Consider the following 25,540-nt stretch of genomic DNA (forward strand, 5'->3'; position numbering starts at 1 on the left):
CCTCTTTGAAAAAAATCTTTCAATCCCAAATACTACACTTCTAGTGTTACATTTATTGTTGCCTATCCCAGCATTTTCTGTTGAAAATGAAGATGTAAGTCTGAAATAAGCTTTTTTTCTTTGCCTTTTTGTTTAGGGGTATTTCTAATAGCCTACTAGTTGAATGAAGGTATCTGACTAACAATATCTGAATAACTGTCTCATAACAACACCATATGCAACAAAATAAGAAAACTCATACTTTATGTTTTGAGAAAGATGGGTGGTTGAAGTAGTAGTAGGTGTGTGTGTGTGGTGTGTGTGTGTGTGTGTGTGTGTCAAAGGCGCAACCCCCCTCCCCCTGTCCTCTCTGTCATTGGTGACAGCCCTGTCCCGATATGGGTGGGGGAGATTGAATTGCAAATCTCCTGCCTTCTGTTAGCGTCCAAGGCTGCGGTGGCCCTTTCCAGGCGCCATTCATGTGGTAATGAGAAAGTCCAGGAGTAGAGGCTGGGTGAGGATGCTGGGGTGGGGGGGGTTGGTTCAGAAAGCGAGGGAAACGTAGACTGCAGACTGACTGATGTCCAGAGAAAAGGAGATCACAGACTGACTGGTGTCCAGGGGAGTGAACAAGACATCCTCTAGGGCTAAACAAGCACAATCCTTTTAGGGACCTATAATTATATACAGGCAAGATTTAAATTGGGTTTTTGTAGCCGTTGGAACTGTCCCGGCTCTCCTCACAACTCAATGCTTCCAATCCTAAAATTGTGAACACCTCATGTAACACTTGGTTTACGGGGCCAGACCAAACTAATTACATATTTGCAGACTAGTTTTAACAATATTATAGAGTGACACAGTCATTTTCTACTGGAGAGCAATGGTTCAGACCATGTGTGTCGCATGTGGCGTGCCTGTGACAGGAGGGGCGGCTACAAGGAGTCCCCATAGATTTAGATAGCTAAGTATTACCATATTAGTATTAACCCATCAGCGTAATGTCACTTCACATTTGCTAGGCTTGCTTGAGTTCTTCCTCAGCTGTTACCACCATCCCGTCATAACACACTGGCATTGATCCCGGACCAGTACATAACCGAGGCCCGTATTCATAAAGCTAATCTAGGATCAGTTTTGCCTTTTAGATTACAATGAAGAAGATTACCATGGACATTGTAACCTGATCCAAGATCAGCACTCCTCCTCTGATACGCTTTATGAATATGGTTCCTGGTTTACCATAACGCTGCAAACACACGCCCACGTATCTCGAGCCAACTTCACATATCTCATCAACACATTTGATCAGATGCGTTTGATGGCGCTGCGTCGAACCCACATAGACGCAACACAATTGATGCTGCTATGTGATAAATCAAATGTGATACATTCTGTGATATACTCCCATGGACGTGCAGCTATGTCACACATGGATAGCTGACAATGGAGAACACAATGGATTTGCAGTGAAAAGAGGCAGAGAGGATTAGATTAGTAGTGAATTGGTGAGGTTTGGATGGGTTTGGGGCAAAAAGGAGCCATGGTCTGTTTGTGATCACATAAAGAAATAGAAGAATTAACATGTTACATGGATCATGGATCTTGGAGGCAGGGGATAGCAGAGAGAATGCACTCTGTGTGGCCCATTGTCATTTACACCCCCCATAGTTACTGCTGCGTAGGTTATATAACTAACGGGAAAATATAGAAACTCCTTTCCTCACTTCCTCAGAAGTAAAACACTTGCTATCTGGCATTTCCTCGTGGCCTGTTTTAATAGTTTCACCAGAATAAAACTTATGTTTGAGATTGTTTCTCTGCCTCCCAAGCCTGTGACTCGCACGGGCTCACACTGATGTATGAGAGACAGCCTGGCCGCATTGTCTTCTTGGCGTGGGGGAGGGGGGAGAGACAGAGAGGGCTGCATGGGGGACATCGGCAGCAGTGCCCGTCTCCCCTGTCTCATCCCAACCAGGGCGGAGGTAATGGCTGCGTCATTGTGCCAGACAGTGCAGCTCAGCGCGCCCCTTCTCTGACTGGCACTGGCCCACAGCTGCGTGGTCTGAGTCTGACTCTGAACATCTGTGTGCTACACTCCCCCCCCCATCTCTACCACCACCTCACTCTAATGCACGCACACACACACACTGCTCTGCCTGTTCTGTTCATCCCCATCTCCACCATCTTATCCCCGCCCGCCCTGACCATAGTCACGTGACCCTGACGCACCCCTATTATCTAATACTCATGCCCTGCCCTCAGCTGCAGTGCACATGCTCCGTAGCTGAAATACAGGCGAGCACACACACACACACACACACACACACACACACACACGAGGGATAACAGCATAGCCAGACATTTTAAAATGGAAACTCATCACATCCTCTTTGATGTCAAGTAGTTCTAAGTATCGCACTAGTATGCAACACCTTAACTGCACTGATGTCTGTACCCATGAAGCTAGCTGAAACACTGTGTACACAAGTAACAAGACAAGGATCAATTCAGGGAAGATGTCTTGACTTTCACTCTGCATCAGCGTTAGTAAGGCAGTGCTGCCATCTAGCGGTTAGTACCACGAACACATGGAATGAGTAAATAGAATCAAGTCATACACGCGTCATTGACTCGAGCTTTATTTTATTTGAAAAACAAAGTGAACCGTTATGTACAGTACATAAAAAAAACATGGGGTCACAAACATGGGAGTTTTTTGTCCTTTTTCTTTATAGGTTCATCATTTCAGAATGACTATTTACAACAGGAAAAAAGCACACATGTAATCTGTACAACATAAGGTGAGACAAACATAATTACATACAGAACATCATCAAATCGTTCCTAAACCAGTAGGCTTTATTAATAACTCGCAAAAACACAAAAAAAGATTCAAATCAAGATGCCTTCTTTTTTTTCTTCTTTTTTTTGCTGACTGAACTATAGTGCCCTCTACTGGACAAGAGAGGCAATTGGACTTTGTGGCTCTCCCCTTTATTCTCACTGGCTGATTGGGGTCGTGTTCACTAGGGTACACTGTGGCAAAACGTTTTGCAACAGAAAACAAAATTGATAATCCATCCCCGTTTCAGTATGTTTTCCTTTGTTTGGTGCCTTATGATTACGACCTGGGATGCACTTTCTGGCTGGCTGGCACTTATGCTGCATTCATAACCAAGTAGGAAGGTGGTTATTACCAGTTGTGAAGTCATAAATACCAGTTGGATGCATTCACGTGCTCTGAACCCATTGAGAAATGCTGATTGGCTCAACCATAAACTAAAAGTACAGCTATCATGCTTGTAAACCCATTATAGTGTTCAAAACCCATATTAATTGATTGCTTTTAATAAATTGTTTTGTTGTCGCATTGAACAGTCAAATGCTGTTATCAAGGTCATTTTCTAAGGTGACGTCAGAGGTCAGCATGTGGGAGAAGTTGTAGCTCAGGGATGATAGACGAGTTTCCCAGTAGTACACAACTCACATCCTCGGGGGCAGAAGTGTCTACTCTGCTTGTTTTCTATGGGACTCTTAATTGATTTAAAGTGATTGCATAGTTCTGAGAGTCAGCTCTCTATCTCAGGCCTAAATACATCATGGATTGGAAATCAATCAGCAGACACTGACACTTCAACAAACAGATCTAAAATAAATCATCCTTATCTTCATTCATAGTGCTTTTGTGTTTCAACACAACACTGCTTAGGAGTCGGCAGAGGAAAGGTTGCCAGGTATTATTTGATCAAAAGGTCAAAGGTCACACTGTATTTAGTTCCAAGGAAGTTGACAGATTCCTTTAAGCCCTCATGTTGATGTTGCATTTTAGCAACAATACAATTTAAAGAGACCATTTCATGAATTTGAGTGAGTGAAAAATCGCACGATCTTACAGTGAATGTGAAATCAAAACGCTTTTGATGGTTTTAAAATCTAATGTCCTTTTCAACACTCCGTCCATATCATATCAAACACATGTTATCATACATACAAAGCAAAAACACATCATACAGTCACTGAGGGGGTCTGAGGTAGCCTGATCCCAAATCTATTTATGTTGTTTTGCAATCTCGTATTGTTTCTTTGGCTGACAATGACCAGAGAAGTTGGCAAGAAGACAGCACAAACAGGTCTGGGACCAGGCTAGGTCTGAGGGGGCCTCCATTCTGCCCTGAGAACATTCTGATCACTTTCAGACTTAAAGCGCATTCATTCACACTGGTTAAAACCTGAATCCTATACGGCAACAGCAGAGGCTCAAACATGTTATGTTACCATGTCAACAAAGTCTTCAAACATGTCACCATGTCAACAAAAGCTGCCGGTCAGCAATAAAATCACACAGAAAAATGTAATCTAAATAAAGTTGAAGAAAATAGTCAGTGTTTTTACATGGAAAAACAAATGTGCCTGAAGCACATTAATTCACACAAACAGGTCAGAGTGCTTTAAGGATATTTCTAATGGTGTGTTTTGTGACAAGTGAGGACAAGCAAACATGCTCATATGATGTAAATGGGACAGGAGTCATTATGCATTAATGGCATGCCAGAAATAAGGAGAGGACAGGGAGAGGAATGCTTCCCAAAATAGCCCCTATTAAAATAAAGGCTACCAAACAGTACTCAAACAAAATCAGAGTCATATGAAAAATTAATGACATGCCAGAAATGAGGAGAGGGGTGCTTCTCAGAAGAGCCTCAATAAGAGAACTGCTTCTGAACAGCACACAAACAAAACCCACAGAGAGAATTGCTTAGTATGCCTCAAACAGCTGATATGATTTGGCAACATATGTTATTGTGTGTTGTGGGGCAGATAAGTGTCTGTCTGTATGAGCACACTGCGTGTGTCATCAACAGGGGACCTGATGGACTATGTGATGAATGAATGGCAGCCACATAGAGAGTCTATACAAGAAGAACAGATTCTAGAACACACAACCTCTCAGTCTAAAGCTGAGGTCCGATGAGACAGGTCAGAGGTCATAGAGATAGATGCCGATGTATCTCTGTGGTACTGGTGTCCTGAAGTACACACGCGTTGTGTTAAATAGGACTGTCTCTTCAAGTCAGACAGAACACACACACACACAGTGTTTACTATTACTCTGACAGAACAGTGTACAGATGTAATAGTACAGGTAATAATGAAAGTGTTGAAGACAGATCAGAGCTAAATGTGATCTACCAGAGAACAGCTAGATCCAACCTCTCATGCACTGTTTGACCCTCAGCGCACACCATACCTGTAGTTCTTTGTAGCTTGCTGATGGGTAGAAGAATACCCAATTTCCCACTCCTCCTCGACCCACTCTGTCTTTCAGCATTTAGGGAGGGAAATATTACAGCCTATTGAAGAGCTCTGAAAAAGCCCTTTGTGCCTTTTTTTGGGATATACAGTGAGATGCTCCTTCTCGCCTCCTGTCTTCTCTAAGTACACTCTTTTGTCTCTGTTTAGTCGGCCTCCTCCCCTCTTATTCACTTTGGACATCCACATCAAGGTGCCTTGCAGTATGGGGAGGCAGGTCGTACCAATGTGAGCGCAGTGCTTTGTATAGGGGTGTTCAGTGAGATGGCTGCTATAGTTCGCTGTGGCGTACAGGAGGCTCCAGCTTGTGAGACAGAGCGGTCAGGACTTTGTTGAACTTCTCATAGCGTTCCGATTGGCTGCCCTCCGAACCCCTGCTTCCCCATAGCAACCTCATCTGGAACTCTGTCCGGAAGATCTCCAGAACTTCCTGACTCTCCTGGAAGCCTGGTGGAGGAGGAGTAGAGAGAGAGAGAGATATAGAGAGAGAGATATATAGAGAGATATAGAGATAGATAGAGACAGAGAGACAGAGAGACAGAGAGAGACAGAGAGAGACGGAGAGAGACGGAGAGAGACGGAGAGAGACGGAGAGAGACGGAGAGAGACGGAGAGAGACGGAGAGAGAGATGGAGAGAGAGAGATGGAGAGAGAGAGATGGAGAGAGAGATGGAGAGATGGAGAGAGAGATGGAGAGATGGAGAGAGAGATGGAGAGATAGAAGAGAACAGAACATAAAAGAGAAGAAATCAATATTAAAGACTTTGTGGAAAACAGGTTAGTTAAGGAAGTTATTGACATCCTGCTCAAAACACCAGTCATCACCAGGGACTGGAATCAATAAGAACACATGACCAATGTAAACATACCGTAACCATCACACTACCACAGATGTACACAACGCAACACCTCAATCATTATTTCAGATCAATGGACAATGAAGCATAACATATATCATATCGAACACACCCACACCGCCAGATATTACGATGCCTCAGCATCAGGGAGCAACATAACAATTTAACATGTAACGCAACACTACAGTTATTACTCAGTCAAGTAAATCAATGCACACCAGACACTACTCAGACAAGGCCTTAGTGGTTAGTCCATAACAATGTCAATTAAGCCGACACCGCACACTACTCTATAATACTATTATATACTCTATGGACGGATTCCTGGACCTGGATTAAGCCTAATCCTATCACTAGACTTAAAAGCACTTCCGACGGAGATTGAGTCTGTGATTCTCGAATGACGAATGAGCAGTGGTGATTTTAGCATGCAAATCTTGGTTGGGCAAACTCAACAAAAATTGGATGCATGCCAGCAAAGCCACTACACAACATGACACTAAACAATACATTAATTGCACGATAATGGTGACAAACGGTGCCCACTGTTAGGGCCAGGGCCTACATAAAGCTGACCCAACAGCAGAGCTTTCTTATCAGCACCATGGAGTGAATCCTTATCCCCGCTACACCTGGCTATTGTCTGGCAGTGAAACCGTTCATTCAGACTCATTTACTTTTAAAAACATAGCTGATATGGCTGCCTTGCTTAAACAAATGTGGTTTCTACTGACAATTTAGATGTACAAACTATGGCATAAGGGGACGATGAGCGAATAAGAGGCAGTCCGTAATTTCGATTAAGACATTAACGAGCGAGCTAAGATGGACGTAGTCAATATAACTATTTGTTCAGCACTTTTGAAATGTACAGCGACAGGATTCAGAATATGGGCCATTCTTACAGTATTCTCCCTGTACACCAAGTCAGAACCGTAGGATAAATAAAGGGGGCATATAAGCAGACAATGAAAGCTCTTACATTATTCAATGATTACATTTCTCTAAAACATGCTATAGGCTACATGTGCACCCCAAGTCAGAACAGTAGGCTAAGTTATGATGGGGAAAGGGACCAAATTATTAAGGTGAGGCACATGGGCTACTAACAACTTACTACAAACATACTTAGTATTATTTTCTTAGCAAAGTATACATACTGTATCTCCCTGGCATATTACATCATTTATGCAGCAGCATAAAATACATTATTGGACTCACAGTTGTGCTGTGCTCACTTGAACAGGAAAGTGGCGCGGCGGTCCTTTTTGTGGGGAAATTTGGTCATGAAACTTTGTCATCAAAGTCTGGCATTCTCTGGATTTATGGTGCTTTCAAGACAACTGGGAACTCTGGAAAACATGGTTGAATCATGACTTCAGTGATCTTCAGGTCGGAGCTCTAGAAAGAGGCCAGATTTCCCGACTTGGAATTCCGAGGTGGATGACCCTCAAAACGTATTTTCCCAGTCGGAGCTAATTTTTTTCCCTGTTTTCCCAGTTGTCTTGAACTCACTGAAGTCTGAGATTTCCCAGTTCTGAGTTTCCAGTTGTTTTGAATGCAGCAGAAGTCATACTGGATTGCCAGCATGGACAATGCATTCAACCTTTTCTTGTCCATGGCGTTGCGTGTGAATGTTTATCCTTCTAAGCTTGGACAAGAGACCCTTAAACCCAGACTTGGACCACAAACCCTCTCCACCGAATAGCAGGCAGGGGAAGCAAAATAGGGATTGCTTTGCAACGCTTACAGTTAGCCACTGATTCCTTCCAAACCACTCATTGTTGAATTTGTTATTTCCAACTTGTTGTGTAATGTTAATGTCCAATGGCCGATGAGCACCGATACGTTTTATCTATAATTTCTCTTCATATGACAAGGATTGAAAAGGATTTGCCAGTAGACTGTCAATGTGATTCATGATGATGACTGCTTGTCTAGCTTGCCAGCTAAGATTTTGAAAGTATGATGTTGGCATGATCAGTCCAATCAAAGCTATGGTAGATAAACTCAGCAAAAAAAGAACGTCCTCGCACTGTCAACTGCGTTTATTTTCAGCAAACTTAACATGTGTAAATATTTGTATGAACATAACAAGATTCAACAACTGAGACATAAACTGAACAAGTTCCACAGACATGTGACTTACAGAAATGGAACAATGTGTCCCTGAACAAAGGGGGGGGGGGGGGGTCAAAATCAAAAGTGACAGTCATTATCTGGCCACCAGCTGCATTAAGTACTGCAGTGCATCTCCTCCTCATGGACTGCACCAGATTTACCAGTTCTTGCTGTGAGATGTTACCCCACTCTTCCACCAAGGCACCTGCAAGTTCCCAGACATTTCTGGGGGGATTGGCTCTAGCCCTCACCCTCCGATCCAACAGGTCCCAGACGTGCTCAATGGGATTGAGATCCAGGCTCTTTGCTGGCCATGGCAGAACACTGACATTCCTGTCTTGCAGGAAATCACACACAGAACGAGCAGTATGGCTGGTGGCATTGTCATGCTGGAGGGTCATGTCAGGAGGAGCCTGCAGGAAGGGTACCACATGAGGGAGGAGGATGTCTTCCCTGTAATGCACAACGTTGAGATTGCCTGCAATGACAACAAGCTCAGTCCGATGATGCTGTGACACACTGCCCCAGACCATGACGGACCCTCCACCTACAAATCGATCCCGCTCCAGAGTACAGGCCTTGGTATAACGCTCATTCCTTCGACGATAAACGCAAATCCGACCATCACCCCTGGTGAGACAAAACCGCGACTCACCAGTGAAGAGCATTTTTAGCCAGTCCTGTCTGGTCCAGTGACGGTGGGTTTGTGCCCATAGGCGACGTTGTTGCCGGTGATGTCTGGTGAGGACCTGCCTTACAACAGGCCTACAAGCCCTCAGTCCAGCCTCTCTAAGCCTATTGCGGACAGTCTGAGCAGTGATTGAGGGATTGTGCGTTCCTGGTGTAACTCGGGCAGTTGTTGTTGCCATCCTATATCTGTCCTGCAGGTGTGATGTTCGAATGTACCGATCCTGTGCAGGTGTTGTTTTACGTGGTCTGCCACTGTGAGGACGATCATGTCTCCCTGTAGCACTGTCTTAGGCGTCTCACAGTATGGACATTGCAATTTATTGCCCTGGCCACATCTGCAGTCCTCATGCCTCCTTGCATCATGCCTAAGGCACGTTCACGCAGATGAGCAGGGACCCTGGGCATCTTTCTTTAGGTGTTTTTCAGAGTCCGTAGAAAGGCCTCTTTAGTGTCCTACGTTTTCATTACTGTGACCTTAATTGCCTACCATCTGTAAGCTGTTAGTGTCTTAACGACTGTTCCACAGGTGCATGTCCATGAACTGTTTATGGTTCATTGAACAAGCATGGGAAACAGTGTTTATACCCTTTACAATTAAGATTTGTGAGGGTCCTGACAGGGTCCTGAAAAAGGGACGTTTATTTTTTTGCTGAGTTTATAACGTGATTTGACGTCATTTTATCTGTGGCCAATGACCTTGAGCTTTCTTGGATGGGCACATCTAATGTAAATCAATGGCAGCACCCAAAGGGGCTTGAACTTTCAAGCTGTCAGATTTTGCAGCGACGTAGTGTCCCCATGAGTGACAGAACACTGAGCCAATCACGGCGCAACTAGAGAAGAATATCAACCCCTACGCTCTGTATTTTCCGCTGGCTGCCCCTCCACCACAGAAAGCACTTGGGGCGGCAGGTAGCCTAGTGGTTAGAGCGTTGGGCCAGTAACAGAAAGGTTGCTAGATTGAATCCCCGAGCTGACAAGGTAAAAATCTGTCGTTCTGCCTCTGAACAAGGCAGTTAACCCACTGTTCCTAGGCCGTCATTGTAAATAAGAATTTGTTCTTAACTGACTTGCCTAGTTCAATAAAAACGAATTTTAAAAGCTGAGCTAGGCTGAAACATCTGCCTTTTGGAGCAGTTTTTATTAGCTAAAACATTTATATTTTTACATTGTTTGCAAACTGGTATGTGACACGTATTAATTCCAAAATAACATGCAAAACAGGCTCCCAAGTGGTGGTCTATGGCACTGCATCTCACTGCTAGAGGTGTCACTACAGACCCTGGTTCAATCCCGGGCTGTATCACAACCGGCCATGATCGGGAGTCCCATAGGGCAGTGCACAATTCTCCCAGCGTCGTCCGGGTTAGGGGAGGGTTTGGCCGGGGTAGGCCGTCATTGTAAAATAAGAATTTGATCTTAACTGACTTAGCCTAGTTAAATAAATAAAAATAAACAACAGGCAACAACAGGTGGGGCTCAAGAGCTTCTCTTAGTTTCTGACAGTGATCTGGGTCCGGGAAACTGGCCTCGTGTGTGCAAGTCAAACACACACACCAGTGACACACACACACACACACACACACACACACCGAACCCTTACCTTGTAGTTTGGTCTCAGCGTTGGTGCGGTACAGCACCCCGTGGTGAGCGATGGTCCGGGCCGCCTCCAGGTGTGACATCACCACATCAACGCCCGCCTCCACGTTCTCCCAGGATTCTATCCCCGCCCCTGGCCCCTCCCCCACGGCCACACCCTTCTCCAACAGAGACAGCAGAGGAACCACGTGAGGGAAGGACGTGTTGGACAGCACACTGCTCTCTTAAATACACACCGAGGACACACAGATACAGAGAGTTAGAAACACTGGTCACTGAAATACTATATAACATATAGTAGACAGGTAGAGAGACACTCAGACTCATCCATCTTGAGACTTTTCAATAATGATTCATCTTTTCATTCCTTCGCCATGAGATATACATCATGCTTTGTGCGCTGTGCTCTCCTGTGACAGAGTGCCTTATAAAAAAAGTGCTATCTGAGCCACCAGCTCCATACCTTTGCCATCGTTCATGTTCTTCATGAAGGGCTTGAGCTTCTTCTCATAGAGTATGGCTCCCTCTGTGTGTCTCTGACGCAACGTCATCCACGTCTGCTCCAAGCGAGAAATCTGACAGAGAGGTAGAACAGCATGAGTTATGCCAATTCAAATCTAATTATGATGTGTGTGTGCAAACTGTATGTCCATATACCTGTGGCAGCTCCAGTGCTCTCATCACAGCAGCAAAGCCGAACATGTTCCCCAGGTTGCTCTTGAGTTCAGCAGCCAGCTGGATGGTCTTATGGAGCAGAGCAGCCCTTTCCTCTGTACTGCCTGTACACCCCAGCAGGTCCACAGCCATCATTATAGACATGGTGTAGAACCTGGGAAGGGCAGGATGGGAGATGAAGGAAGCGAGAGATGAGTAGATAAGAGTAGATGAGGATACAGTCATGGTTGAGGAGCACAACTGACTTATCATGACGAGAGTTCACTCGTCCCAAGGCTAATTGCGACAAAGAAAGAGTCGTCTGGGGGACGAGAATATGACGGGAGGGACATTTCAATTTCCCAGCATATACTCTCTGGCTGTTTTATGTCCAGCATTGAGCTGAACCCTAACCTCTCCATCAGGTCCAGTCTCAGCTAACCCTAACGCTAGCTTTATGTCCACATCCAAGCTCAACCCTTGCCTCAACCACAACCCTAAACCTAGCTTCATGTCCACATCACGGTTCAACCCTAGCCTCAACCACAACCCTAATCCTAGCTTCATGTCCACATCCCAGTTCATCCCTAGCCTCAACCACAACCTAGCTTCATGTCCACCACCCAGGTCAACCCAAGCCTCAACCACATCCCTAACCCTAACTTCCTGTCCACATCCAAGTTCAACCCTAGCATCAACCATAACCCTAAACCTAGCTTCATGTCCACATCCAAGTTCAGCCCTAGCCTCAACCACAACCTTAGCTTCAGGTCTACATCCCAGTTAAACCCTAGCCTCAAAAACAACCCTAAACCTAGCTTCATGTCCACATCCCGGTTCAACCCGAGCCTCAACCACAACCCGAATCCTAGCTTCATGTCCACATCCCAGTTCAACCCTAGCCTCAACCACAACCCTAACCTCAAGCCTAACTTCATGTCACATCCCAGGTCAACACCAGCCTCAACCACAATCCAAACCCTAGCTTCATGTCTACTTCCCAGTTCAATCACAGCCTCAACACTAATCCTAACTTCATGTCCACATCCCAGTTCAACCCTAGCCTAAACCATAACCACAACCCTATATTCATGTCAACATCCCAGTTCAACCCTAGCCTCAACCACAACCCTAACTTCATGTCAACATCCCAGTTCAACCCTAGCCTCAGCCACGACCCTAACTTCATGTCTACATCCCAGTTCAACCCTAGCCTCAGCCACGACCCTAACTTCATGTCTACATCCCAGTTCAACCCTAGCCTAAACCATAACCCTAACCCTGGCTTCATGTCTACATCCCAGTTCAACCCTGCCTCAACACAATCCCTAGCTTAATGTCTACATCCCAGTTCAACCCGAGCCTCTACCAAAACCCTAACCCCAACTTCATGTCCACATCCCAGTTCAACCCTAGCTTCAACCACAGCCCTAACCCTAGCTTCATGTCCACATCCCAATTCAACCCTAGCCTCAACCACAACCCTAACCGGAATTTCATGTCAACATCCCAGTTCAACCCTAGCCTAAACCACAACCCTAAACCTAGCTTCATCTCCTCATCCTAGTTAAACTATACCCTCATTCACAACCCTAAACCTAGCTTCATGTCCACATCCCAGTTCAACTCCAACCTCATTCCTAACCCTAACTTCATGTCTACAGCCCAGTTCATCCCTAGCCTCAACCCTAACGCCAACTTCATGTCCACAGCCCAGTTCAACCCTAACGCCAACTTCATGTCCACAGCCCAGTTCAACCCTAACACCAACTTCATGTCAACATCCCAGTTCAACCCTAGCCTAAACCACAACCCTAAACCTAGCTTCATCTCCTCATCCCAGTTCAACCCTAGCCTCAACCACAACCCTAACCCTAGCTTCATGTCCACATCCCAGTTCAACTCTAACCTCAACCCTAACCCTAACTTCATGTCTACAGCCCAGTTCATCCCTAGCCTCAACCCTAACGCCAACTTCATGTCCACAGCCCAGTTCAACCCTAGCCTCAACCCTAACGCCAACTTCATGTCCACATCCCAGTTCAACACTAGCCTAAACCACAATCCTAACCCGAACTTCATGTCTACATCCCAGTTCAACCCTAGCCTCAACCACAACCCTAACTTCAGGTCCACATCCCAGTTCAACCCTAGCCTCAAACATAACCCTAGCTTCATGTCCACATCCCAGTTCAACTCTACCCTTAACCACAACCCTAAAACCTAGCTTCATGTCTACATCCCAGTTCATCCCTAGCCTCAAACACAACCTAGCTTCATGTCCACCACCCAGGTCAACCCAAGCCTCAACCACAACCCTAACCCTAGCTTCATGTCCACATCCAAGTTCCAATCTAGTCTCAACCACATCCCTATATTCATGTCAACATCCCAGTTCAACCCTAGCCTCAGCCACAAGCCTAACTTCATGTCTACATCCCAGTTCAACCCTAGCCTAAACCATAACCCTAACCCTGGCTTCATGTCTACATCCCAGTTCAACCCTGCCTCAACACAAACCCTAGCTTAATGTCTACATCCCAGTTCAACCTGAGCCTCTACCAAAACCCTAACCCCAACTTCATGTCCACATCCCAGTTCAACCCTAGCTTCAACCACAGCCCTAACCCTAGCTTCATGTCCACATCCCAATTCAACCCTAGCCTCAACCACAACCCTAACCGGAATTTCATGTCAACATCCCAGTTCAAACCTAGCCTCAACCACAACCCTAAACCTAGCTTCATCTCCACATCCCAGTTCAACTCTAACCTCAACACCAACTTCATGTCCACATTCCAGTTCAACCCTAGCCTCAAACATAACCCTAACTTAATGTCCACATTCCAGTTCAACCCTAGCCTCAACCACAATCCTAACTTCATGTCCATATCCCAGTTCAACCCTAGCCTCAACCACAACCCTAACCTTAGCTTCATGTATACATCCAAGTTCAACTCTAGCCTCAAACCTAACATCATGTCCACATCCAAATTCAACTCTAGCCTCAAACCTAACATCATGTCCACATCCCAGTTCAACCCAACCCCCATCACAACCCTAACTTCATGTCCACATTCCAGTTCAACTCTAGCCTCAACCACAACCCTAACTTCATGTCCACATCCCAGTTCAACCCTAGCCTCAACCACAATCCTAACCCTAGCTTCATGTCTACATCCCAGTTCAACCCTAGCCTCAACCACAATCCTAACTTCATGTCCACATCCCAGTTCAACCCTAGCCTCAACCACAATCCTAACCCTAGCTTCATGTCTACATCCCAGTTCAACTCTAGCTTCATGTCTACATCCTAGCCTCAAGCACAACCCTACATATTTTATTACTATTAACCCTTACCTCTCCAGTAGGTCCAGTCTCAGCTGATGTCCGTGAGGTAGAGTCAAAAGCTCCAGTCCTGAACCTACTCCCATCATCCTCTGCATCTCCTTGGTAACGCCCAGTATCCTAGCAACCTGCAGATAGACAGAAGGAAGAAGCACAACATAGAGGGAAGGAGTGAGTGAAGGAAGCAGAGAAGGCGGGAAGGAGAGGAGAGGGAGAGAGAGAGAGGAGATAGAAATGACAAACCCTTCCTATCTTAATGTATTCATGGTCACTGCAACGTATGGTTAATTGGCTCTTAATTCAAATGTTATCAAATAATGAGTTAAGTAAATAGTGCTGAGAATAGCATAGTCATCCCTGTATTAACCTCATGTTGCTCTCTGCTGCTCTACCATTAACAGGAGTTAATTGAGCAACACTTTGTGACGGAGTAGTGTGGCTGACCGTAGGGGATTAGTGACGTCACTGAGTTACGTTCAGGGGTCCAAGGTACACAGTGCCAGAATACTGCTCTTATAACCCTATTCAAAGTCCTATGGGTCCATACTGTATGCACTTGTCCCCATACCTTGCAGTCAGCCATTGTGATGTGTTTAGCAGCCGTCCTAGCGTCCACCTCGGCCAACAACTCCTTGACTCTCTTCAGTACGCTCATCTCTAAGGGCTTGTTCTCCTGGGGGATCAGGGGTGACAGGTACTTCCCTGGTCTGAAGGAGGAGGCAGTCTCCACCAGGGGGGCGCTGAACGCCTCTCCCCCAGCCCCTGCTCCGTTCTCCCTCCCCGGGGCAGGCCCTCGGCCCTCCTCCACACGCAGCCGCTCCACGTAGCTCTTAGCTGGAGGTGTGGGGGGCATGCCAGCGGCACACGGGGCCCCGGGACATGGGGCCGGGGAGGGCCTGAGGTCGCAGTAGCTTCCCTCTGTTTCAGAGCCCCCTGCTGGGGCTGGGCAGGAGCAGTGGGCCGGGGTGGAGTGGGAGCTGGCAGCTAGCATGTCGGGTAGGTTGTTGTTGGAGCCAGGGCTGAGCTGGGGCTCGCTGGAGCGTCTCAGGACTGGTGAGGGGGGCACCACTGCCAGAACTCTACCCCCTGACTGGGTTCTGTGTCTGTGGACTGGGGGGGGGGGGATAATCAGGGGGTTACACACATGTATTGTATATTCAATACGAGGGTTCAATTTGTCATGTTTTTGTTTAGCTGTGCTTGATTGAGCTTGCCTGGGGCAATGGAACGAATGGAATTGTCTCAAAAGTGCAAACCCTACCCATCTTACACTGTAGACAGGCATGCTCAATCAAATGCACCACACCACCACGTTATAAAATAATCTGCATCTCCATGACAGAAACACTCACTGTGGCTGTATGCTGGGGAGAGAGGTGTTTCTCCTACCGGAGACAGGGGACAGCGATACTCCTGGATCTGATCCATACTCATGGCACAGTTCCTCATCGCATCCTTGTGGTTGTGAATAGTAGAAGGGCTGCAAACATAAACCAACACAGTCATTTCCAATCGTTTTTTAATATGGCCGGGTTCCCATGAACCGTGAGAGTTGTCATAGGATTATTTTTTATTTGATTAATGCCCCAATAGTCTATATTTTAACTTAAGTGCCAGATCTACATTTTTCCCTATTGGTCTACTAAGAAGAGGTGAAACACAGGTCAACCTTATCCTTGTCCCAGATCTGTTTGCGCTGCATGGCCAATTCACATGGTCAGTGCCATGTCATGTTTGGCATGACAATGACCATACGAGTTGACAAGACAGCACAAACAGATCTGTGACCAGGCTAAGCTTGACCTCTCAGCTTGACCTCGGGTTGCTGTGCCGAGGAGGAGGAAACAGACATGCATTGTAAGGATGTATTGTAAGGATGTGCAGACAGTTCAGTGTCAGAGTGACTGGTGTGGCAACTAGTTTAACATCGAGCCATTTTGTACAGAGTCTAAAGCATGGCTCTGATCTAGCATGCTCTCAGTGAATCAGAGGCAGGGGGTGAGAGTGAGAAGGGGTCAGTACTCTATCATAACACCAGTGTTCTGACCCAAATGGGCTTACACACACCACCTGCACCCCACGACAGCAGCTTTCACTTCTGGCTTTGGTACCACTGGTACGGGTGTAGCTACTGGGACTGGTACTGGGAGAACTGGTGGTTCCACTGGACTGATGGACTCCACATCACTGACCGCACAATGGGAATGAATGGGCAATGAAACATCTGCTTTACAACACACACACACACACACACACACACACACACACACACACACACACACACACACACACACACACACACACACACACACACACACACACACACACACACACACACACACACACACACACACACACACACACACACACACACACACACACACACACACACACAGAGAGAGAACAAGAATGTCGTAGAAGAAGAAGAGAATATAATAAATGATACTATGTCAGTCCGTCTCTCACCTGTGAGGTATCAGCTTCTCTGTGGTCAATCCGTCGTTCATGGTTACGCTCCGCCTCTTGATGTACGCTCCTCTCTGACTGGACGGTGAGTGGGCCAGGCTGTGCCTGCTATTGGCTAAGGCAAATGTGGCCTCCAGGTAGCGCAGGGGTAGGGTGCGTATGATTGGACAGTAGATCTGGGCTCCACTGGGCTGGGAGACAGGCCGCCGCCCGGCCACGTAGAACCTCACCAGTTCAGGTATGGAGTCGAAGCTGTCCGTCTCTAACAGGTACTGGACCTTAAGATAAAATAAGAAACATTTAGTTGTCAAATCATTGCAACACAGTCACAAAGACAACGATCAACAATATAAGTAGTCAAATCAGATAGCAGCATAAAACGGCAACAGTCAACAGTTCATATACAATAATCAATAGATCATAAAAATATATAAATCGTTTATCCGTAGTCACCTTACTCACTAGACTTGTCATTAAATCTTTAAGGCCCAGTGCAGTCAAAAACTGGATTTTCTTGTGTTTTATACACTACCGGTCAAAAGTTTTAGAATTAAATCAAATGTATTTACATAGCCCTTCTTACATCAGCTGATATATCAAAGTGCTGTACAGAAACCCAGCCTAAAACCCCAAACAGCAAGCAATGCAGGTGTAGAAGCACGGTGGCTAGGGAAAACTCCCTAGAAAGGCCAAAACCTGGGAAGAAACCTAGAGAGGAACCAGGCTATGAGGGGTGGCCAGTCCTCTTCTGGCTGTGCCGGGTGGAGATTATAACAGAACATGGCCAAGATGTTCAAATGTTCATAAATGACCAGCATGGTCAAATAATAATAATCACAGTAGTTGTCCAGGGTACAACAAGTCAGCACCTACTCATTCAAGGGTTTGTCATTATTTGTACTATTTTCTACATTGTAAAATAATAGTGAAGACATCAAAACTATGAAATAACACATATGGAATCATGTAGTGTTTCTTGGCCCAAGCAAGTCTCTTCTTATTATTGGTGTCCTTTAGTAGTGGTTTCTTTGCAGCAATTTGACCATGAAAACCTGATTCACGCAGTCTCCTCTGAACAGTTGATGTTGAGATGTGTCTGTTACTTGAACTCTGAAGCATTTATTTGGGCTGCCATTTCTGAGGCTGGTTACTCTAATGAACTTATCCTCTGCAGCAGAGGTAACTCTGGGTCTTCCATTCCTGTGGCGGTCCTCATGAGAGCCAGTTTCATCATAGTGCTTGATGGTTTTTGCGACTGCACTTGAAGAAACTTTCAAAGTTCTTGAAATTTTCCATATTGACTGACCTTCATGTCTTAAAGTAATGATGGACTGTAATTTCTCTTTGTTTATTTGAGCTGTTCTTGCCATAATATGGACTTGGTCTTTTACAAAATAGGGCTATCTTCTGTATACCACCCCTACCTTGTCACAACACAACTAATTGGCTCAAATGCATTAAGAAGGAAAGAAATTTGGCAAATTTACTTTTAAGAAGGCACACCTGTTAATTGAAATGCATTCCAGGTGACTACCTCATGAATCTGGTTGAGAGAATGCCAAGAGTGTGCAAAGCTGTCATCAAGGCAAAGGGTTTGTCATTATTTTATTTTTAAAGATTCTCAAATATAATATATTTTGATTTGTTTAACACTTTTTTGGTTACTACATGATTCCATATCTATTATTTCATAGTTTTGATGTCTTCACTATTATTCTACAACGTTGAAAATAGTAAAAATAAAGAAAAACCCTTGAATGAGTCGGTGTTCTAAAACCTTTGACCGGTAGTGTATATATTTCCACATTATGAGGTTGGAATAAAACTATGAAAATTATGATAATGCCCTTTTAGTGTAAGAGCTGTTTGAAAAGCCTGTTTTGGTGGGATGGAGTTTTGGCCTTCATGGTGACTGGTATTTGTTATTTAAAATCCTTTTTTCTGTGTATTTGAGTATGTTTATATGGCCTTAAATCTGCAGATAACCTCAACACAGCCATTTCCAAATCCTCCAACATTGTCTCCCACTAACATTTGCACAGGATCTCCTGAAAGGGAAGAATTGTCTGCAACCAGCCACTGTCACAAGGTGGAACTCAACTGAAAATGATTCTCTCAATGCGGATGAAGAAAAGCATAACACACTGCCTGTCACCAAGCTATCCATGCACAAGAAGTATATCAGTACTGATGCTGTGGACATCCTCACCCCCTTTGAGTTTGCCACAGATTGTGTGCAAGGATCTGATATCATCACAGCCGGCTACATCATCCCATGCATCAGAGGACTGACTAAACATCTCACCAATTGGTTTACCAGGTACAACAAAAAGCTTGTCAAAAACCTGAAAGAAGTCGTTGAGAAGTGCCTGACTGTTTATGAGCAGAAGAAGCCGCACAAGATTACCTCAGTCTTGGATCCACGCTTTAAACTGGCATGGTGCAATGCCACTGAGAAGACTGCCCTTACTGCAGACATCAACGATCTGGACAAAAAGTTCACCAGCACAACATAGGATGTCCCACACAGTGAGCCACCACCACCAACAAAGTCGCTTGGACACACTGTTTGGTTGCATGGAACAACCAAAGAATATAGAAATTGATGATTACCTCATCACCCCATATCTTCCATCAAGCTGATCCTCTGAAATTCTGGAAGACGCAGCCACACACGACCAACACTGAGCAGAGTTGCTGCTGTTTACCTACATGTCCGAGCATCCTCCGAAGCTGTGGAGCGGCTTTTCAGCATGGGGGGGGGGGTGTGTATCTTCAGAACAGATCACTACTCAATGTCTGATGAGCTTTTTGAAACTTTCATCTTGTCCTCTTTCATGAGACACCAATGTAAAGTATGGGCTGCATATTGTGATTAAACAGTGGAACAAGACCTTTATATGTTAAATTGTTTGTTATTTAAAATAAAATTACTATGCAATTATATATAAATATTTATTAGAAAATACTGTCTTTGAAATACTTCCAATGATATGTATTTGAAGGAATTGTAAATACATGACAAATGCTTTTCAAATAGTATTTTCAAATGCATTTACATGTTCAACTACTTGTTTTTTTCAAATAAATTGTATTTAAAACTTGTTTTGAAATGTATTGAAAAGTAATTCAAATACCTGAAATAGTATTCGAACCCAGGTCTGCAAGTTACAATTACATACCTTCGACTCAGTGCTGGACTTGACCAGGACCTTGGTGATCTTAAAATGCAGAACCTCGTGGTTCCAGCGGGTCGTTAGGACGTAGTCGCCCATGTTAATCAGCGAATCCCGGATCAGGAAATCACCGTTCTGCAGGACTACAGTCTCCGATAGCTGGAGGTTGACAGAAAGGAATTAGGAGGGTTATTTCATAACATTGTTAGATTGTTATGAGGTCCATAACATTGTTATAGTGACATTTTTAGAAGACTGTTTGATCTACAGTTGAAGTCGGAAGTTTGCATACACCTTAGCCCAATACCTTTCAACTCAGTTTTTCACAATTCCTGACATTTAATCCTAGTAAACTTCCCTGTCTTAGGTCAGTTAGGATCACCACTTTATTTTAAGAATGTGAAATGTCAGAATAATAGTAGAGAGAATGATTTCAGCTTTTATTTCTTTCATCACATTCCCAGTGGGTCAGAAGTTTACATACACTCAATTAGCATTTGGTAGCATTGGCTTTAAATTGTTTAACGTTTCGGGTAGCCTTCCACAAGCTTCCCACAATAAGTTGAGTGAATTTTGGCCCATTCCTCCTGACAGAGCTGGTGTAACTGAGTCAGGTTTGTAGGCCTCCTTGCTCGCACATCCTTTTTCAGTTCTGCCCAGGTCAGGGCTTTGTGATGGCCCCTCCAATACCTTGACTTTGTTGTCCTTAAGCCATTTTGCCACAACTTGGAAGTATGCATGGGGTCATTGTCCATCTGGAAGACCCATTTGTGACCAAGCTTTAACTTCCTAACTGATGTTGCTTCAGATGTTGCCTCAATATATCTACATAATTGTCCATCCTCATGATGCCATCTATTTTGTGAAGTGCATGTCACCTCTGCTCCCGCTCTTCCCTTCCCCTGGCGCTTGAGGGCGCCAGATTACCCTGCATCACGCACTCCTGCCATCCATCACCCACACCTGCCTTCCCTTGTCACTTGCATCAGCGTTATTGGACTCAACTGGACTCACTTATAACATGTTCATTTCCTCCCTTATATTTGTCTGTTCCTTTGCTCTGTTCCCTGCTGCTGCATTGATTGTTTTTGTCTTTAGTTTTAGTTCTTGACGCTGTTCCTGTCTCGTGTTATTTCAGTTATTTATTAAATGTTTACTCCCCGTACCTGCTTCGTCTTTCCAGCGTCAACTCATGTGACAGTGCACGAGTCCCTCCTGCAGCAAAGCACCCCCACAACATGATGCTGCCACCCCCGTGCTTCACGGTTGGGATGGTGTTCTTTGGCTGGCAAGCCTCCCCCTTTTTCCTCCAAACATAACTATGGTCATTATGGCCAAACAGTTCTATTTTTGTTTCCTCAGACCAGAGGACATTTCTCCAAAAAGTACGATCTTTGTCCCCATGTGCAGTTGCAAACCGTAGTCTGGCTTTTTTTATGGCGGTTTTGGAGCAGTGGCTTCTTCCTTGCTGAGCGGCCTTTCAGGTTATGTCGATATATAGGACTCGTTTTACTGTGGCTATAAATACTTTTGTACCTGTTTCCTCCAGCATCTTCACAAGGTCCTTTGCTGTTGTTCTAGGATTGATTTGCACTTTTCGCACCAAAGTACGTTCATCTCTAGGAGACAGAACGTGTCTCCTTCCTGAGCAGTACGACGGCTGCGTGGTCCCATGGTGTTTATACTTGCGTACTATTGTTTGTACAGATGAACGTGGTACGCATTTGGAAATTGCTCCCAAGGATGAACCAGACTTGTGGAGGTCTACAATTAATTTTCTGAGGTCTTGGCTGATTTCTTTTGATTTTCCCATGATGTCAAGCAAAGAGGCACAGAGTCTGAAGGTAGGCCTTGAAATACATCCACAGGTACTCCTCCAATTGACTCAAATTATGTCAATTAGCCTATCAGAAGCTTCTAAAGCCATGACATCATTTTCTGGAATTTTCCAATCTGTTTAAAGGCACAGTCAACTTAGTGTATGTAAACTTCTGACCCACTGGAATTGTGATAAAGTGAATTATAAGTGAAATAATCTGTCTGTATACAACTTTTGGAAAAATGACTTGTCATGCACAAAGTAGATGTCCTAACCGACTTGCCAAAACTATAGTTTGTTAACAAGAAATTTGTGGAGTGGTTGAAAACCGAGTTTAAATGACTCCAACCTAAGTGTATGTAAACTTCCGACTTCAACTGTACAACATTGTGCGACGCAGGTACCCATTATTATTTACGCCTGAAAAGTACACAAAGTGGCTCGAAGTCAATGTTAAGCACACATCTAGTGTGGAAACATAGCTTACACAACTAAGATTTCCTATGAGAACTGTTATGAAGAGGCACGCTATAATAGGGGACATAGTGAGGAATACACAATGTCTAAAGGTGTAATTCCATAGTAAAGCCTTTCTCCAAATGGCCAGCAGGGAGAGCTGTTACTACAGGCCAGACCACCACCACCAGACACAGACAGACACAGACAGGGGTGCTGCTGCTTGCGGCTGGCTGCGTGGGAGCCCATCACCATGGAGACAGTGCATTGTTTTAGCAGTGAGGGTGAGCCGCGGGTTCCCCCTGTTCTGTCTGTTTACTCCAGTGTGAATGTAGCATTATGTTAATGTGCTGAAGCATCGCAGACGGAGCGAGGGAGGGAGACTCACAGATGGTTTAACTCACACTACAGAGAGAAAGCGAGGGAGGAGTGCGGATGGGTGTCAGGAGGACTGTGGGGCCACACCGGTGTGTGTGTGTGTGTGTGTGTGTGTGTGTGTGTGTGTGTGTGTGTGTGTGTGTGTGTGTGTGTGTGTGTGTGTGTGTGTGTGTGTGTGTGTGTGTGTGTGTGTGTGTGTGTGTGTGTGTGTGCGCGTGTGTGCGCGTGTGTGTGCGTGTGTGAGGAACGTTTCACAAGTTCTGGATTTTGCCGTTTTTTTCTAAGACTAAGAGCATATGGAAGGCTGTTCATTATGCAAATGAATCCGTAAGAATGTCAATAACTACTACAGTGGAAGGTATAAGTTGGCAAAGAAATGCATGTATGGGACATTTATTGTGCATGAAACATCACTAACTAAGAACACAACAGTATGCATGTAGATAACCACTCTTCTTTGTGTGTGTATACACTGTATGTGTACTCTGTATGTGTACTCTGTGTGTGTGTGTGTGTGTGTGTGTGTGTGTGTGTGTGTGTGTGTGTGTGTGTGTATACACTGTATGTATACTGTGTGTGTGTGTGTGTGTGAGTATACACTGTGTGTGTGTGTGTGTATACACCGTGTGTGTGTGTGTGTGTGTATACACTGTGTGTGTGTGTGTGTGTGTATACACTGTGTGTGTGTGTGTGTGTGTGTATACACACACTGTATGTGTGTGTGTGTGTGTGTGTGTGTGTGTGTGTGTGTGTGTGTGTGTGTGTATACACACACTGTGTGTGTGTGTGTGTATACACTGTATGTGTACTGTGTGTGTGTGTGTGTATACACTGTTTGTGTACTGTGTGTGTGTGTGTGTACTGTGTGTGTGTGTATACACTGTGTGTGTGTGTGTGTGTGTGTGTGTGTGTGTGTGTGTGTGTGTGTGTGTGTGTGTGTGTGTGTGTGTGTGTGTGTGTGTGTGTGTGTGTGTGTGTGTGTGTGTGTGTGTGTGTGTGTATACACTGTATGTGTACTGTGTGTGTGTGTGTGTGTGTGTGTGTGTGTGTGTGTGTGTGTGTATACACTGTATGTGTACTGTGTGTGTGTGTGTGTGTGTATACACTGTATGTGTAGTGTGTGTGTGTGTGTGTGTGTGTGTGTGTGTGTGTGTGTGTGTGTGTGTGGGTACCTCTCGAGGGATGTGTCCATGGTACCAGCCATGGCTCCTGATATCGCTGCTGCAGAGTTTCAGCTCCTCCTCCAGCTCCTTGCGTAGTTTCTCTGGTGGAGACTCCAGCAGGTATTTCTCCTTGGAGAACTGGAGGGAACAGGAAACACACCCCTGTGAGACAGACGCTCACACCTGGTACTATTCAGTAATTCTGGTACTATTCAGTGATACTGGTACTATTCAGTGATTCTGGTACTATTCAGTGATTCTGGTACTATTCAGTGATTCTGGTACTATTCAGTGATACTGGTACTATTCAGTGATTCTGGTACTATTCAGTGATACTGGTACTATGCACGCACACACACACACAGTACCCTGCAGTACATGGAATCCAACACTCATTGACCTGATTTCAAAGAAGGTCTGATTTCCCCCATTGTGAAACCTTTCAAAATAAAACTCCTTCTTACGTGTGTGTGTGTGTAGGCTACAGTACTCTGCCTGTCTTTAAGTTTCTGTTATATAGTCATCTATGACCTAACTTCCTCCATTCCTACGCACAGGAACACAGCACAGCATAAGTCAAGCACCACAGTCCCACCAACATCCATAGTTACACAATCAGAATGCAAGACTTTACAGTATTACACATTTCAACAGTACTGTTCTAAAGTTATGTTGAAACCACCATGACGACAAAGACATTTACATTCGAGTCCAGATCTATGAGGAAATGTGCGGCCAGGGAGGACAGAGAGAGGGACAAAGTGAGAGAGGAACTGAAAGAGAGAGACAGGGAGTGGGAGGTGAGCGAGAGAGAAGGGGGAAAGAGAGAGAGTCAGAGAGAGAGGGAGAGATGAGATAGAGAAGAGTAAACACACTGACAGCATCTCTATACTACCAGTAGAGGCACAACCACCAAAACAAACAATAACAACACGGTCTCTATGGACACAGGGATGAGATGCTAAATGGAAAGATATGACGATATCTGACACCCACTGGGAGTAAACACTATCGAAGTGCACTTCTACAGATGTAGGATCTTAATTGGATCACCCTTTTGTTACAGGGAATATTCCTGCAGTGTGTTTGAGTTTTAAAAAGGGTTCTAAAGTTTGCCATTTCCACTTTGAAATGTCAGACTTTATTTGCCCAAATGAAAAATGTATCAATCCCTACAAAAATGTCCATGAATTATATTCCACATAAATATTCACATTTCCTGTTGCTGAAGGATTATTTTCCTACTGTAGAAAATACAAGTGAGACTACAAGTGAGACTATCATTGAAAGTACTATATCTCTTCGCGCGTGTGTGTGTCTGTCCATCCATCCATCGATCCATCCATCAGTGAAGCTGTCTATCTGTATGAGTGAGAGAAAGAGATGAGGGGGCTCCAGAAGGCAGACAATCAATACCATATCGCCCCGGGTCACTGTATGCTTCTGGTCTCCCCCCCCCTTCCCCTCCTCTTCTCTGAGATAAGTTGATTAAACCCCCACTTCCTACTTCACCTCCTCCTC

The 25,540-nt window shown here is 44.9% G+C and overlaps 1 protein-coding gene across 2 annotated transcripts in view; it reads right to left on the reverse strand.

Moving 5' to 3' along the window:
* Positions 1–2,603: 2,603 nt before the first annotated feature.
* sh2d3ca (SH2 domain containing 3Ca) overlaps positions 2,604–25,540 on the reverse strand; it is a 99,354-nt gene continuing 76,417 nt past the window's right edge. For both annotated transcript variants that reach the window (XM_029708579.1, XM_029708578.1), the window contains 10 exons: positions 24,029–24,157; positions 20,210–20,362; positions 17,028–17,305; positions 15,914–16,041; positions 15,130–15,671; positions 14,574–14,689; positions 11,217–11,388; positions 11,023–11,134; positions 10,564–10,782; positions 2,604–5,739 (listed from right to left, as the gene is read on the reverse strand). In XM_029708579.1, the coding sequence (XP_029564439.1) occupies positions 5,564–5,739; positions 10,564–10,782; positions 11,023–11,134; positions 11,217–11,388; positions 14,574–14,689; positions 15,130–15,671; positions 15,914–16,041; positions 17,028–17,305; positions 20,210–20,362; positions 24,029–24,157 (2,025 nt within the window). In that variant the 3' untranslated portion in view covers positions 2,604–5,563. The remainder of the gene's footprint in view (positions 5,740–10,563; positions 10,783–11,022; positions 11,135–11,216; positions 11,389–14,573; positions 14,690–15,129; positions 15,672–15,913; positions 16,042–17,027; positions 17,306–20,209; positions 20,363–24,028; positions 24,158–25,540) is intronic.

The sequence above is a fragment of the Salmo trutta genome, chromosome 23 (assembly GCF_901001165.1).
Source record: "Salmo trutta chromosome 23, fSalTru1.1, whole genome shotgun sequence".
NCBI classification, from domain to species: Eukaryota; Metazoa; Chordata; class Actinopteri; order Salmoniformes; family Salmonidae; genus Salmo; species Salmo trutta.